The sequence below is a fragment of the Bradysia coprophila genome, unplaced genomic scaffold, assembly GCF_014529535.1.
Source record: "Bradysia coprophila strain Holo2 unplaced genomic scaffold, BU_Bcop_v1 contig_232, whole genome shotgun sequence".
Classification (NCBI taxonomy): Eukaryota; Metazoa; Arthropoda; class Insecta; order Diptera; family Sciaridae; genus Bradysia; species Bradysia coprophila.
Window position 1 is genome coordinate 2332768 of NW_023503493.1, and position 16350 is coordinate 2349117.

The following is a 16350-nucleotide window of genomic DNA, read 5'->3' on the forward strand; positions in this document are numbered from 1 at the left end:
TTACACTGACACTAAGGAAAATTATGGTCACTAATCTGAAAAACAAAAGCTCATCAAAAGACAGAAATTCTAACAGAAAGAGAAGATCACCTCACTTCACTAACGCTGGGTTAACACGTTGAGGCAGACTACACACAAAAACAGAATAGAATTTTCACAGTGTTGAAATGCTAGTGCAACGTTCTGTTAATCATCTTTGACGATACAAAATATAAAAGACAAAGAACAAATACAGAAGCAACTTCAATTAATAAAAACAAAAGGAGAAATTGAACAAAAGTCCTCCCTTTCACTCATTTGTTTAACCTGTTACATTCATCTGCTCAACGACAAAAATAATGACAAGCTCTGGGTAATATAGACCTTTATATAATATGTTAAATATGTTGCATGTTTAAAAAAATGAAGTACAAGATTTGAAATCGATATATTAAAAATACTTTGATCGATAGAAGTAATGGACCTGAATCGGGTCACCTAATAATAATATGCTTGCCGTATGTAACAGGTTAAACTTCACTTCGGCTCTGATGGAATTCATGATTGAAGGATGATCATTGGCGATATGCACTCGACTTAGTCGTCTAGTCACTCGCGAAGAAATATCTCTGTTCAATCTAATGTCAAATCCATGTTTCGTGAGTGAATTGAGCATCCGATGCAAATGAACTACTCTTTCTTCGGTGGCCAGTTGGTGAACAGGCACCAAGTTACAACTAAACAGGAAGGTGGTCGGTGTTTCTCTAGGCAGTTGAAAGGTTGCTTTAAAGGACTTATCTGTTCCTCCACTGTAACTCCACTAACATTCTTTGCTAAGACGTCGACATCTAAAAATTCTTTTTAGGGATTATTTTGAAAAACAGCCAACTGAACTCGAACGCATTTTCCAGTGTAAGTTTCCATATGTATGCATGTCTGACTGTTGTATTGCTGGTCTGGTAATATTAAATTACTAAGCTGTTGTAGTCGTGTGGGATGTCATTAGAAAGGTAATTGCTTGTACTTTCAGAGCAAATAGTGTCTTATTAGGATTTGGAAGCATCTATGACGAATTATGAGCACTTAAACACTTCAACTTCTCATAATTCATCGTTAATGGTTAATGCTTCCAAACCCCCATAAGACCTATTTGCCCTGAAATTACATGCAATTACTTTTCTAATGACACCCCACACGACCACGTTTCGTGTACCTCAATTCCATCAATTCTATAGAAACCGTTAGCGCCACACCAAGCTAAATGTGACTATGCATGCACAGATATCGAGGGGTGACGCACTTCCATTTAATCCATTTAATCCATTAAATCCATTAAATCCATTTAATCCAAAAAAATTTTTTTAGTTTTACCGAAATAATTAGGCTGCCGACCTGAAAAATTTGTAAAGTAATTGCGAAAAATAGATTTGCACGATCCCCAGCTCGTTTAAGTACTCGTGAGGTATAGGAAAAATTTTTTTGTGAAAAATGGTATTAAATTTATTTAATCCATTTAATCCATTTAATCCACTTTACACCAAAAACTCCTAAAAGTGGATTTTTTCGCTTTTTAACATTGTAGTATGAGTTGTAGTACGTGGTTCGATCAAAATCAACAATTTTTAAGACTTTTACAGTATTTGGTAAAATGAACTTTTTTCCTATTTAATCCATTTAATACAATTTTTATTCCATTTAATCCATTAAATCCATTTAATCCATTTAATCCATTTAATACCATTTAATCCATTTAATCCATTTAATCTAGAAGTGAGTTACCCCTCGACAGATATGCATTTTACCTTCAGTGTTTATATAAACTTTGATCCTCAACAGCAAAGGCAAAACCTAAAGCCGAAAGCACACGACCGATTTTGCGTTGATGGGATTGACAATTATGCTGCGATTTACATTGGGTAGCCTGTGGTGAATATCGGATTATGCTGGTGGTAAATGCAGCAATTTTGTCGATCCCATCAATAGAAAATCAATAGACTCTGACTAATGCGTAGAACATTGATGACTATCATATCCAGGAATTACCCCCTCAAATCCATTATTCCTCAAATACTTTTGGCTGGCACACATTCTGTTGCAACAATACAAATCCGGATCTGACTTTAAAATACATTTCCAATACTGCACATGCAATAATCAACGTTAAGACAATTTGTAATATTTCCCCACAGAAATCACACAAAATTCATCAAAACACAATCCCAACAAACAACAACATTCTTCATCTCGTCTTACATTGCACACGTCATTCCTTCACTTCTTAGTTAAATGAATAAGACAAGAAAACTTTACGTGATGGAATGATGAATGCAAAATACAACAAAACCAACAAAACCTCCGCTGCAAGCGTTTCGCATTTAAATACGAAAACATCACTGTTCTGTTGTGTTGGATTACATCACATTAAATTCATTCATAAAATTCACTCCACATCAAAACGCACATATGCCAAACGAATGTTGTGTTGTATTCGATATAGTCACATAACCAACAATAGGTATGATAGAAATGTGTGTGTGTGCATACAGTCAACTCGTATACAACATTTTTCTTTGCTGTAATCGTCAACTGTATTTTCGCTATAATTCGCTAGATGTATGCGCAAACGATTTATAGTGTCGACCTGTTCTGAACTCGAACAATTTGTCATTCAGTAGGGTACCAAACTGACGGTACCCAATTGAAAAAAACCAAATGATGATTTGGGGATATGAATTCCAGTGATTCTATATTCCAGCGTGTCTTCTCAAACAATGGGAGGATTTCGTTTTTATCTGATGGTTTATGACCAAAAAAAATAATTTTTGTTGAATACAGGTGCGGCGGAGTTTTTATCCTCAGCTCTGTTCTTATCGAGTTTTAAACAGAACGATTGAATTCGCTGGTTATGATGGGATGGAAGGGAAGACCAAGAGTGCGCGCTGTTTTCTTCAATTGTTTTTGGTGTTTGTATTGAGGTACGAGTCTTTAGTGGTGTAGGCAGCTTTCACAGCTTACGAACAAAGGACTGTATGAGGAGTTACGGAACGGGTTTTAAAGCCGTGACTTCCGTAAACTAAATTTTATTAGAGAGAATCAACAAACTTAACACAGAGCTTAAACATATGCCTGCCATCCTTCGAACATCTGGCACCAGTTTAACGGATTCATCGCTTGTTTTATCAACATGTCCACCTGACCCTCAGTGGTCAACTGCTGAGTCAACAAACCTTCTTCCTGTCCATTCAATTTGGCCCGTAATCTCAATAGGGCTCTCTCTGCCATCGCGTTTTTCTTATCACCAGTGGCCTCTGAAAATTAACTCGATCAGAGGGTGTCACAAACCTAAACCTGACAGTCTGTTTACCTTCTTCCGACGCCCAAGCATGAACCTCATCCTGTCGTTTTGACGCCTCTTTGCGGGTCAATGTCCACATATGCAGCGGATCGTACAGCAGCACTTCAAGTATCGTAACAATTGTCGATTTGTTGTGCCGAAGAACGTCCATGGTTTTCTCGCACGATTTCCGGAACACTCCATCAACGCCGCTTACACCGAATCCGGCAACGATGTCCCGGGTCAATCGGAACGGAACTTTTTCGGGTGTCGGCAGGACACGGGATTGTTCGAATGCTATGCCTGGTGGAAGAGATATAGGTTAACGACGTCGAGTCAACGAAGAGGTTTCCGGGATTATGAGACGAACCGAAGTCGATGTGAATCAATTCGGCGGTCGTTTGATCGATCAGAATGTTGCTGATGTGTCGATCACCGATGCCCAGAATGTAGCCGATCATCGATGTGATGGCAACGCTGTTGGTGTAGGCCAATCGACGTTCGAACCACATGCCGGGTCGGGGGAATTTTTCGAAAAAGTAATTGTGAAACACCGGATGGAACTGCTCGCAGATCCGTTTGAATTCGGACGATTTTTCGCCGATGCTTTTCTTCTGCGTTCGGTAGGTCTGCTCAGTGAAAAGGGAAACATTTGATTATAGCGGTGTCTCGACTACGACGACCTATTACTCACCGATATGATCGATCGACACTTCTGCGGTACCAAGTCGTTCGGGAAATATCTCTGATGTGCGCCCAATTTTCGTGGATTGCTGGACGTCAGATAATCGTTCATGGTGATGGTGTTCGCACACCATTCCAGTATGCCAGATCGCTGAGAAAGCGGCACGATTTTGTACGTTCGGATGTGCAGTTTACGTTTGCGCGTCTCTTTGTTCGATCGCAGCATATTGTTCATGATGGTGAACACCTGTTGCATCACCGCATCTTGTCTCAAATCATCCTTTCCCTTCAGCAGTTGATCGTACGTTCGTCCGTTCGAACAAATACAAGCGATTTTGACCGGAGCATTTATGCCACCGCAGAGTTCGTGTTTCTTGGCCCAACTGTGAACGGCTAACGGATGGAAAGGATGGAAAATTAGAGATCGGAAAGCAAGACGACCGGGCAGTCACGGTTCTCATACTGATCAAATCGCCGTATTGTCCGTCCTTCGATACCGGTAGAGTCAGGGTTGGACAGTGCACCAGATTCAGTTGGGACAGTGCATGGAATGCAGTGAGATCTCGGGACGAAATGTGTTCCTTCCCTCTGTCGCCGACCATCTTAACGTTTGCCAAAGTGATGAGCGCTGGGAGAAATGTTTAGAATTTTTGACGCACAGTCCCCGGTGGTACATGATCGATGCGAACTTACTTGAACACATTCGTTCCATTTGTGCCACGACTTCCCTCAGTTTCGTGTCTTTCTTCAATTTGTCCAGAATTTTGGCAGCGCCCAGCACCCGTGGTTCTTTGGTTGCTTTATGAGTAGCTGGATCGTCAGCGTAAGCATTGCTCAGTGCCAACAATTGGTAAAGTGTCTGCTGCGGATGGTCAGTGGCGCATCGCACTGTAATTGATTGGAAAGGTGTGAAATGGTCGTGTTGACCGTTCAATATTTCTCTGACTCACCCATGACGTCACCAATCAAACGATGAAAAATCTCGTCTCCGTTGGCTATTCGTGCCGATATTTGTGGCAGTGCCGGTACGAATTTGTATGTGGCGATTTTCGGCAATTCCGAGCGCAGAAGTGCCGTAACCTTTGCATTGGTTCGATTGGCAAACCAAAGCGAAATGATGCGAAACACCGTCCGGTCGTCGAAGTCGTCGATTAGATAGCAGATTTTCACGTAATTCGTGATCGCCAGCAGGAGAAATTTCGACTTCTCCGTTTCGATGGTTTGCACTTCCTTCTTGTCGATGTTCACATTGGCATTCATGATGGTGAGCGCACGTTTCGTGTCGCTGGACATGCTCGCCTTGATCTGTCCGTTCTCCGCCAACGTTTCCATATTCTTGGCCAGCGTTTGCTTCTTCGTGCCGAATTCGTTCGACTTCATGTGCACGCAGATCTGATTGTACTCCCGATCCGAGTACTTGGCCATCGCTTCGTAGGCTTTCACCTGATTGTCGCCGATAAATTTGTCGATAAATTCACCGCTGTAGCCTTTGTCAACGCAGGCCGAACGGTTCTCCTTCAGCTTGCTTAGCATGTCCAACGAATACTGGAAATTCTTCTCGATCAACGTTTCCACACTGTCCGAATAGCTCTCCGCCTTATATTCACCCAGCAAACGTCGACTGATCACATGGGTGAAGTGAGACTCAATGTCGCCACCCTTCAGCAGACTACTCAGAATCCTCTCGGACAGTAAGTGCTTGCCGATGCTCCAGTACAGTTGAGCGTCTTCCAGCAGCATCTTGGCCTGTTTTAACAAAAGGAACGTCAGCCCAACACACCTAATTAACCGAGAAACAAAAATGAAAAATGTTACCGTCGACACGTCACTCGTACACACGGATCTTAACTGGGCCAAATATCTGATCGCAAGGTTTCGGTTGCCCTCCACTCGACATTCGCTGGCCAAATTCAACAGCATGGTCTGAACAACGTCCTGCTGTTCGCCGAACAAACTGTTCAATTTACGGCCGGCTCGAACGCCAGCCGATTTCACAATGCTGATGCGTTGTGCCAGTATGGGTTCCCTGTACTTGAAGTCGGTGAACTGGATTCCATCCTGATGCTTCCATTTGATGAAAATGTTCGGAACGGTCGCGTCCGGTTTCTCGAATTGTACCTGTCGGTGAAGGGACACCATTAGAATGACACTGACCTTTCGGTGAACATTCAATATTCACCTGACAGAAGTCGTCAATCTGTTGCAACAAGGTCAACCGTTCCAGATGATGGTAAATGTTGTTGGTGCACTCCAAAGACAAATGTTTCAATGCCGATATGATCGCCGACCGAGCCGTCTTCAACGCATCTTTGACACCCTTCTCGTCTTTAGTCGTTTGCAGGCATTTCAGGGCGAAATAATGGTGCCGCTCGAACTCTTGCTGGAAGTCGTTCGATTCCGTTGTACCAGCCAACACATTCCAATCGCCCAATCGCCAGGCACACTCAAATTTCCGATTGAATTTTTGCGACAACGAATTGGCCAGGGCACACAGTCCCGACTGGGCCAAATGATCGGCGAATTCGTGAACAGTGTCCGGTGAGTTCACCAATTTCACGTCCATTTCCAGTGAGATCTGATCGTAAGCGTTCGTCAGTTGAAGGTACGTTTGAGGCGACCCGATTAGATCCAAAAACGAGGAAACCGCATCCATGTCACCAATCGAAATGTAGGCCTTGGGAGATGAACCGAATCGGTTAGAGAGAATGTTGTTCGACAGTTCTGTTACCAGGCTTACCGTTTTCATGATTTCTTGTAAACTCCCGTCCGATTTGATCTGTGCAAGAGTGTACGGCGACGAGGCTTCAATCTGTAATGCCCACAGTTCGGCGTACATGATCGATGTGAAGTAGGCCTCGCAATATTGTGCGGCCCGGGCAATGTGCATGTACTCCAGCGTGATCTTATTCATCGTGTTCAGATTGTTGATACGAATGCATTCGGCAACGGTTATCATGGACTTGATGACCGCTTTGTTGAGGTAAATCGCCTTGTCTTTCGGGCTGTGCGGTTCCTGCAATTCAAAGAATTATTTGTCGTCGTCCGGGTGCTACAGTCAGGTCGGCAATCATACCTTCAGAGTCTCGTGGTGCTTCTGGAAAAATGTTAACACAGCTGTTTGCAGAGAAATTTTGTTCTCATCGTGTTCGGTTACGAGAACCATTTTTATGAGCAGTGGCAGCATCGTCTCCGCAAAGGAACTCTGTGAAATGAAATAATGATTTATCTGATGGGTCAGCGGCTTCCATAGAATCCGACTGATCATCGACTTCCAGGGAATCCGACTGATCATCGACTTCCAAGGAATCCGACGGATCATCGACTTCCAAGGAAGCCGACGGATCATCGACTTCCGGGGAACCCGACGGATCATCAACTTCGAGTGAATCCGACGGATCATCGACTTCCAGGGAATCCGACATATCATCGACTTCCAGGGAATCCGACAGGTCACAGACTTTCATGAATTAGTTTGAAGTCGTTGACCCCTCGAATTTATCGGTGTCTAGTGAAAGAAAACCAAGACAGTATCTACCTGCAACGCAGCCACTTCTTGCAGGTGTTTGTCACCCAACAGATCGAACAAAACTTTGGTCAATCGCTTCAACCAAACCGAATGACTCGAGTCTGCTTCGTCCAACATAATCGTTTCCAAATCCAGTCCCGTTCCTGGTACGTTGTAGACTTTTCGCTTCTGTGTCGATGGCACTTGGAACAGATGCAGATACGGAAAGTCGTCCAGCAAATGTTTACCGATCTCCGATTTCAGCAGGAAAATCAACGATGTCGATGCGGCCTTCAGCACCTTAGCGTCCCGATGCAACATCAAACGATTCAGTTCGGTGAATGCGGCCGTGCACAGGTCTTCGGTGGCTTTGTCGAAAGTGGCAGCAAACTGGTACGTGTGCCGTTGATGATCCGGTTTTAGAACGATCGACGACAGATCGGATGGTCCCAGTTCTCCCAAACATTTTGCCGCTTCGACTGCTTTCGCCTCGTCCGATCCTTGGACGAATTGTAGCAGTGTGAAGACCAGCCGGTGAATTAGACTTTTTTCACAATCCTCGGCAAATCCGTGGACATGCTGCAGTTGATTGTACATGCCAATCAGTTCGTTCTTCTTGGAGGACAACTGTTCCTTGAGTGCGGCCAGTCCTTCGATCTTGCGGTGATCCACCTTCAGGAAATAATCAATTTCGTCGGTCAACGAAAACGATCGTCCCGCATATTTGATGTCCGAATGGACTCGTCTCAGCTGGCTGAATTCATCACCATCCGGGAAATTGTCCAACAGTGCAATTTCACTGGCCAGCGCATCCGTCTGTTCCATCACCAGAAATCTGATGCATTCCAATGCCGATTCGCTCAGCAACCGGTCGTTGTGCTGCACCAATGGTATCAGACTGGATACGGAGTAATTTAGGAATTTTATGAAAATCTGAGCGCACGAAGGCAATATTTGACTGGCAAACATCCGGAGGTATCGACAGGCAGCCAATTTCAATTTAACCGCCACATCTCCGATCAACAGGTTGCCAATGAAGTAAATGATGTCCCGCAGCAGACTAGCCTTCTTGTGGATCAAAATGGTCTTTTTGGACTGTGGCCGAGCTGCATCGCTGACGAAAAATGCGGCCACTTTGTCAACGACAACGCAGTACTGAAACAGGTGTATGAGCTGCTCGTCCACATAGTTCGTGTTCTGAAGCTGCAGTCGTTTGAACAGCAGAAAATTGTAGATTTGCAACGGTCGATTCGCACAGAAGTCGATAATGAGGTGCACGTTTTTGTTGGACGAATCGGAGATGTGCTGCAGGTACTCCAACGATTTTGTGAAGACATTCATGTCGATGTTGTGGCTCTCGGGCGCATAATCGATTTCCAAGTGGAAAAATTCGGTGAATTTGTTGGGGTCCCACAGGTTCGAGAGCAGATTCTCGGTGACGGTGAGAAACTGTTTGCGTAGAATGTCAGTCAAGTCACCGAAGGATTCTCCAAGTATCCGATGCATTTCCGTTCCATTTTCCTTGTACCTGTCGGATATGTCGTCACAGCCAGCTAGTATGGGAGTGAGATAGGCCAAGCAATCTGGAAGCACCGCCTGAAAATTTGACAAAATGTTTTAGTTTTCCCTGACTAAGAGTCTGATGAGGATGTACCTCCACCAACGAATCCTTGTCCCTGCCCATTGCAGTAGCAAAATCGCCAAGTGCATTCGGTTGATGTCGTAGCACACAGATGGTCGTTGCATTCACATTCGCTCGGAAGAAATCATTTTGCGATTTCAATGTCGTGAAGTGCCACGGAAACTCTACCAGTCGATGGTGTCGGATCAACCATTCGCCGACGAGATACGAAATATTCTCGTTGACCAGCATATCATGATCCATTTTATGGTGCTGACACAAGGTTGACACAATGGGACGAATGGATTCTGAATTGAGAGATGAAAGAATTGAGAGATCCAAGAACTTGAGCACAATGTTCAACTCGTACCTGCAGTCAATTGATGCTTGAACGCGAGTTCGATCAGCAAAAACCAACTCTCCTTGCGCAACACATAGCTGCTGCTTATGAGTCCGGCAATCAGTTGACCCCGTACACAGATGTGACGATCTCGTTCGTCCAGGTCTTCCACAGTTCCATCCTCTTCAGCGAACAGAAAATCGAAAAGTTTCCTCTGGAACAACTTCAAGTCTACCGACGATGCCGCATCACCGATCCAATGCTTATCGAAGATACGAATCAACGAACCGACGGCGGCAAATTGCATGTCGTACAAAGGATACTTCAAGAAGTCTTTCATCTGTGCGAACAAATTCTCAAACTCATCGGAACCGAAGCGGTGAGCATAGCTTCGAGCTATGCGTTTCAGGTGCCGTAACATTTTCACCCCGATGCGCGGACTGTACCGATTCTTTTTGATTTTGATCAGAAAATCGCGAACGATCGAGATCATCTCGTCGGTCATGTTGTCGAATGGATTGATGCACTCGACGATGATGGGAAGGCTGTCGATTATTCGTTCGCTGATTGGACTCGATTTGTGGTGTAGCATGCACAGTTGCTTCAGATGCCGGGACAACCATTCGGCTTGGGTCAGTTGTTTCGGGCGATGGGCCATGGACTGGAAACGATTCAAAGAGAATTTTAGGATTAAATTCTGGTTCCGGTTATTTCACCACTTCTAGTCATTTCCCTATTTCCGGTCAGTTCCCTACTTCCAATCATTTCCCTATTTACTGTCATTTCACCACTTCCGGCCATTTCACCACTTCCGGCCATTTCACCACTTCCAGTCAGTTCACCACTTCCGGTCAGTTCACCACTTCCAGTCAGTTCACCACTTCCAGTCAGTTCACCACTTCCAGTCAGTTCACCACTTCCAGTCAGTTCACCACTTCCAGTCAGTTCACCACTTCCAGTCAGTTCACCACTTCCCGTCAGTTCACCACTTCCCGTCAGTTCACCACTTCCTATCATTTACCTACTTCCGGTCATTCCGTTTTTTTGTCACACGCCACACTCGACGTTCCTTACCTCAATCAAATGCAGTACAATGCACAAGTCACCGTTCGACAGCAAATTGAATTCGTGTTCATTGATGACCTCGAAAGCCTCACGTCCACTAGTGCCATCGCTCAAATAGCACAGCAGGGAAAATGCGCGGTACCGGATCTTCTGTTCGAATGTCAACTGACTGTAGCCCTTCAACATGAGACACCGTGAATTTCTCTCCTCTTGTTCGTTGACGATATGACCCAGCCAGCTGACAATCGAGTTCAGCGAATGAGCCTTTATCATCTGTGCCAGCAATGGATGCACGGTGTCATTCAGGATCTCCAGCAATTTCTCGATGATTTCCATTTTCTCTTTGCTTTCGTAGCGACCGGTCGCCAGTCGTATCATGCACAGATCCAATTGTTCGACTTTGAATTGGATTTTCTTTGTGAAAAAAGACGCGTCCAGTGACTTCTGGTCCAGGGCTTTGTAGGCGATCAATTCGTTCAATATCAGCACGAACAGACGGAGCGACGACACGACATTGATGACATCGTCGAAGGGATTGTCAGTGATTTGAATGTCGGCCAGCATTGATTCGAATTTCCTCAAGTGACTCTCGTTCACGATGGACCGTATCTGATTCGGTTGCGGCAACCGTTCCGGGTCGTGTGGTTTCGGTTCGTCGGTCGATTCGGTGAAAATCATTTTCTTTAGACATCGGTACAGGATCTTGGTCTCGATGTCATCAACATGGGATTTGTGTTCCGACGGAGTGTCGGATTCAGTTCGTTGCATTTTGGACGAATCAACTTTGGTGAACAGGCACAAAACGCTGAGTTCCGCCTTCAGTCGCTCGTCAATCACATCCGAACTGCTGATGTTTTTCAATTCAATTGCCATGGACGTGGTGTGCAACCAGTTGAGTGTATCGTGACGCAACTGCTCCGACCGATCCAATGAATCGATGCCGGCGTTTCGAAAGATTGCGATCAGCAGCAGAATACTTTGGTTGGAGCGTGGAACGGACGACGTCAAGTAGGTTTCGTAGGTCGACTGAATGAATGGAACGGGCAGTTGCTTGTAGGTGATCAGCGTACGCAACAGCTTTGTGTTTTCGATCAAGTTCGGCCGATTCGTTACCGATGAACGTGACGCATTTTGTGCGATTTTGTACCAAATTCCGTCACAGAATTCCCGGTTGATCAGCGGTGATGTGCTGAGATCCGATTCTCTTGCGAGTAGAACTTCAGCAATGTGTCGAAGAGTTTGAGTTTGAACAGGAAACTCGATGGTTGATTGGAAGTCGAACAGTTGCTGCAGTAGTGGTTGAAAGTCCTCGTCGGTCAAGTGGCACGGGTGATCGGTCAACAATTGAGCCAATATGGTCAGCCAGCGCCAGCAGAATACCTTTGGTCGTATTTCTACGAGGTCCATAATTCCCTGCAGCTTTTCGTTCTGTTTTCGACGTTTGCTCGGCTGTTCCGAAGAGGATGTCTCCCATACAGACGAGTCCCAAAATGCCTGTGGAGAACAAGGTCAGTGATTTGAAAGTCCTTCTTCACTCTCCCCTAGCATACTCACCACCGAGCACAGTTTCGCTGCGAACAGCACGAAATGTTCACAGATCACAGCATTCGCCGAGCGATTGTTTCTCAGTCGCAAAATCTCGTTCTGCACGAGATGAAACATGTTGCGAATGTGCAGATTCCACGAAGCTTTGCCGGCCGCATATTCGAATGTCTTTCCATTCACCTCCGGATTGTGAACGGTCAGGCTGATGTGCAGTAGTTTGGCGATCAAAACCTTTGTGTCGTCGGCGACTTTTGTGTAGCTTTTGATGATGGACGACAGGACGTTTTCGGTGAGGTCACAAATGGCAAAACGGTAATCAGCAGCCAACTGGAATGGAATATCGAATGGAATCAGATGTTCACGGACATGGGGACATGGGTCTTACGTTCTTGCAGAAACTGTACACAATCCCGTACACCTCATTGGCTGCATTGGATTTGTGTTCATCGTTGGCTATTTGGCGAAGTTTCGGTATGTATTGGGGCAGTTCGAGAACCAACGGTCCATAGGACAGCCCAATGTCGATGGTGGCGCTGATGCATTGCAATAGAATCAGCTTTTGGGTGAAGAATTCGTGGTCGTAGATTTGAAAACATCGGGACAGGAGTTCTGTTGGCGTAACGGGTTAAAGAGAAGAATTTGACAAAAAAAATCGACAGCCTGCGCTTACCTCTCCATTCATCCGGTTTGATTTCACTTAAGTCCATCTTGGCGTTCAGCACATGTTTCGTGACGATCTGCAAGTAGCAGTCGCCGAAATACTCCACCATAGTCCGATGACGAAAGCATTGAAACGCCTTCTGCAGCACTGACTTCGGACCGATTCGAATCACCCGATCCTGACAGCTCAGCGCGACAATTCTCTGCACGATGTTGATCTTATCGCCGACCTTACCCTTGAGCGTCGACAGTTTCCGTTGATCCTGGGTCGCAGCCAATAGACCGGCTGCATCGACAATACTTTCGTGTGCGGTGTCGAACAGCCGTGACCAAGTGATGTCCGCATTCGAGCCGGAATTTGACAGTAGTTCGGTGAGGTCGTCGGTGCGATGAACGAGAATGTGTTGGATTTTGCCGAGGGCTTTGTCACGGATGGTCTGTTTGTCGGAACGTAGTTCGAAATCGATTGACATGAGCGTTTGGTTGAGAATGGTTTGTTGGCTTTGCGAAAGCATTGTCGGTCTGGAAAGGGAATGGGGCAAGAAATAGGGTTAGGTTTGGACGGCCTTTCATTTGGCGCAATACGTATTGTGCCGGACGGTCAGTCACAGGTCATAAGTAATTTTGCTTGTCGTTGCCGATAGCAGAGTTGAAAATGAAGAGAAGGAATCTACGAACCTTCCATTCGTGTCGAGACGACAGCATAAGATTCACGAGAATTCAGCACTTTGGTGTGCACAAATCTAATCATAACCGAATGTCGGCACGAAAATAACAAAACAATTTATTGCAATCGTTAACATCAAAACAAACAAATCGGTGAAATAGTTGGAAATTATGAGCGCGAGTTTTGACAGACAGAAACAACAACAAAAACCATATGTTATGTAGCGACGGTAGCGACATTTAGGGCCAGTACACACTTGAATCAAGAAGCTGTCAACTTTACGTTTACTTGACATATGGGTTTAAACAACAGAGCGCATGTTATGAGACACGTAGACTCTTATTGTATTGTTTAAGCACGTTTTTCGAGTAAACAGCGACGAGACGGAGAGGTTCTTTTCGAGTGGGACATTTACTCTAGCTACGCTTATCGATGTGAACAATCAAGCAAAAATAGGAAAAATGTTGAGCAAAAGCGGGAAAATTGGTTTAAAAAAATGGGACAACATTTTTCCAAAAATTGCCTCTCATTCTCAGGATTTACATTTGAACTGTCATCGCTCAGACTCATCTTTTAACATTTTTTGGTAATTTTAAGCAAAAGTGGGAAAATTTGTAACATTTTCAAGATTTGAACTGACATCACTCAGAAGATATGCAGCCAATATGCGATTTGACGAGAGTGATCCAGATTTCGTTTTAGAATAAGGTTTTTTTTCAAGGAGGGAAGAAAAGTTGGAAATTACATTTCGAGGGTGTCACCCGAGAAAATGTAATTTCCAACCTTTTCTCCGAGGTTTTTTACACCAAAGGCTTCCGAAATTTCAGTGGATGGACGAAAATCACCATTTTCTCGTCTATCTTGTAAAAAACCTAATCTTTCAAAATGTAAGTCTTCTACCCAAACTAGAGTTCATTTATCTTAAAGGAAAAACCGTAAATTTAACCTCTTAAGGCCGGATAGCGACGACATCGATGAACTCTGGTTAACACCGACGTAGCCTATAAAACAACCAAGGTATATATAGTGTGGAAGTAATGTCATATATAACCGAATCAGATGTACGGTGGCACGAAAGTTCGATACAAACGGCATCTCATCTTTTTGTTAAAAGCAAAAAATTGAATCATCCACGTTAGGAAATGCCATCCACGTTAATAAAATCACATACAAATGAATGAATTAACGAATGAAATAACTGGCTGGGTCGGTCACTTTGTCAGGGATATATTACTCTTCGAAAATGGTGAAATTTTGACTTTCAACAGTTATTGCTCCGAGAGCAAATGACCGAAAGCAATATTTTTTACACAGAAGATATTAGAATTGTTCCCTCTACCGATCCCCATTAAAATTTGTGATCAGGCTGTGTCTGACTGCTTGTGGTAGCGCATCCACTGGTTCTCAGAAACGGCTCAGCGGTTCGGGCTAATTTTTTCCTGTGTGATGTTCTTGTCCATCACTCATTATAAATGTGAAAAAAAATTATTGGTGGTCGGCGGTCCCTATTTAATCTCGTTTCAAACCAACCGTGAAACAGAAACATACAGAAGTTGAAAGATTTTGATTATTTGGGAAAAGTCAATTTGGTGCATTTAGTATGAAAAGAAGAAGAAGAAAGAAGAAGTATGAAAAGTGACCAATTTCAAAACGATGTATCTCCGGCAATTTTAAACCTACATAGTCGAGTGATAGCTCATGTTGTTCGTATTCAAAGCGAGAATATGAAGAAATAGGTTTTGTGGTGATACAGATCAAAGGGTAGAAACAAAAATGTTCGGCTAAGCATACTTGACGCGTCTTTAAAAAAAAATCCGTATTTTTTTGGGGAGAAAGACTGCGTCAAGTCCTCCGTTATCGCTCCGGCCATGATAAAAGTTCTTGCATTAAAACACCTCAAATGTTTTTTGTCAACGACCTGAAAATGGGTTCCAAAAATAATTACAAATTATTAAAAAATTCTTTTATTGACTCTGAAGCATTGAACGGTTCCCATGTTTTCATTGATTTCGGCTGTGACGGTGACCTGCATTGTATGACAAGTTCAAAAACTTTTGTTAGATTTTAAAATAAAATTTTATTGGAACCATTTTCATTCAGCATAACGTGGCACAACAAAGCGTATAATTTTGGCAATAAATATTTTTATTCTTTCAACATCGAATTTATTTTTTAGAACGAAGTGTTGAGTCACACTGTAACATTTAGTGCAATAATAAAATACACTCTAAATAGAAACGAAGTGACGCATGAGTATAGTACATTATAACACGATGCGATCGAACGTTTAGGTACTGTTTGTTTGCTATAAAATTGGAGGTCTGAGAGAATCATTTTCCCACAAAATAATTTGCGACGACCACTACGAATTTTGTTTTAATTATTTTCGGTGGGTAGACAATGTCAAAAGGTAAGAAATATGGAACGGCATCAAATGTGCCCAGTCTCGGATCAATTTCACACGAATATGTATTCAAGCCCAATATCACCTCTGTAGCTTCGATTGCCGCTACACAGAAATTCGTCAAAGTTACCTCTGCATCGAAAACTTCAACCGGATGTAGATGGCACTAGAAGTCACTTTTTCAAAGTCTCCTAATCGTTTTGGAATCCCCAAATGCATATTTATCCATGGTAAGAAATTCACGGTTTTATACCAAAATGCACCAAAATACAGCTAGTAAGCCCTACTAGACTTTTCAACTTTTCGTCTATTGCAACTTACAAATTGTAAATAACTATTTTCCACTCAGACAACTCAAGTTAAAACCAATCACTACACAACTCACTCACACGTCACTCCGTCAAGAGTGTTTAAGTGAGAGAGATGGCGAAACGACAACCTATTGTTCCATCTCGGGGTCTGCTGTCAGATTCTTTTATATTATCGATGACAGCAGACCCCGAGTTGATTTTCCATCTCGCTCTACTTAAACACCGTATAATTAAG

The 16350-nt window shown here is 43.7% G+C and overlaps 1 protein-coding gene across 1 annotated transcript; it reads right to left on the reverse strand.

Annotated features, from left to right (window-relative positions):
* Nucleotides 1-3039: 3039 nt before the first annotated feature.
* Nucleotides 3040-13583, reverse strand: LOC119075864 (serine/threonine-protein kinase ATM). Its single transcript, XM_037182422.1, has 19 exons — nt 13412-13583; nt 12744-13255; nt 12459-12682; nt 12083-12400; nt 10538-12022; nt 9494-10124; nt 9157-9431; nt 7533-9098; nt 7071-7199; nt 6735-7010; nt 6177-6671; nt 5813-6115; nt 4948-5743; nt 4691-4885; nt 4461-4625; nt 4008-4390; nt 3684-3942; nt 3344-3616; nt 3040-3287 (listed from the first exon to the last, which is right to left on the reverse strand). The coding sequence occupies exons 2-19, from the start codon at nt 13246-13248 to the stop codon at nt 3094-3096; spliced, it is 8472 nt and encodes a 2823-aa protein (XP_037038317.1). The 5' UTR covers nt 13249-13255; nt 13412-13583; the 3' UTR covers nt 3040-3093.
* Nucleotides 13584-16350: the final 2767 nt, after the last annotated feature.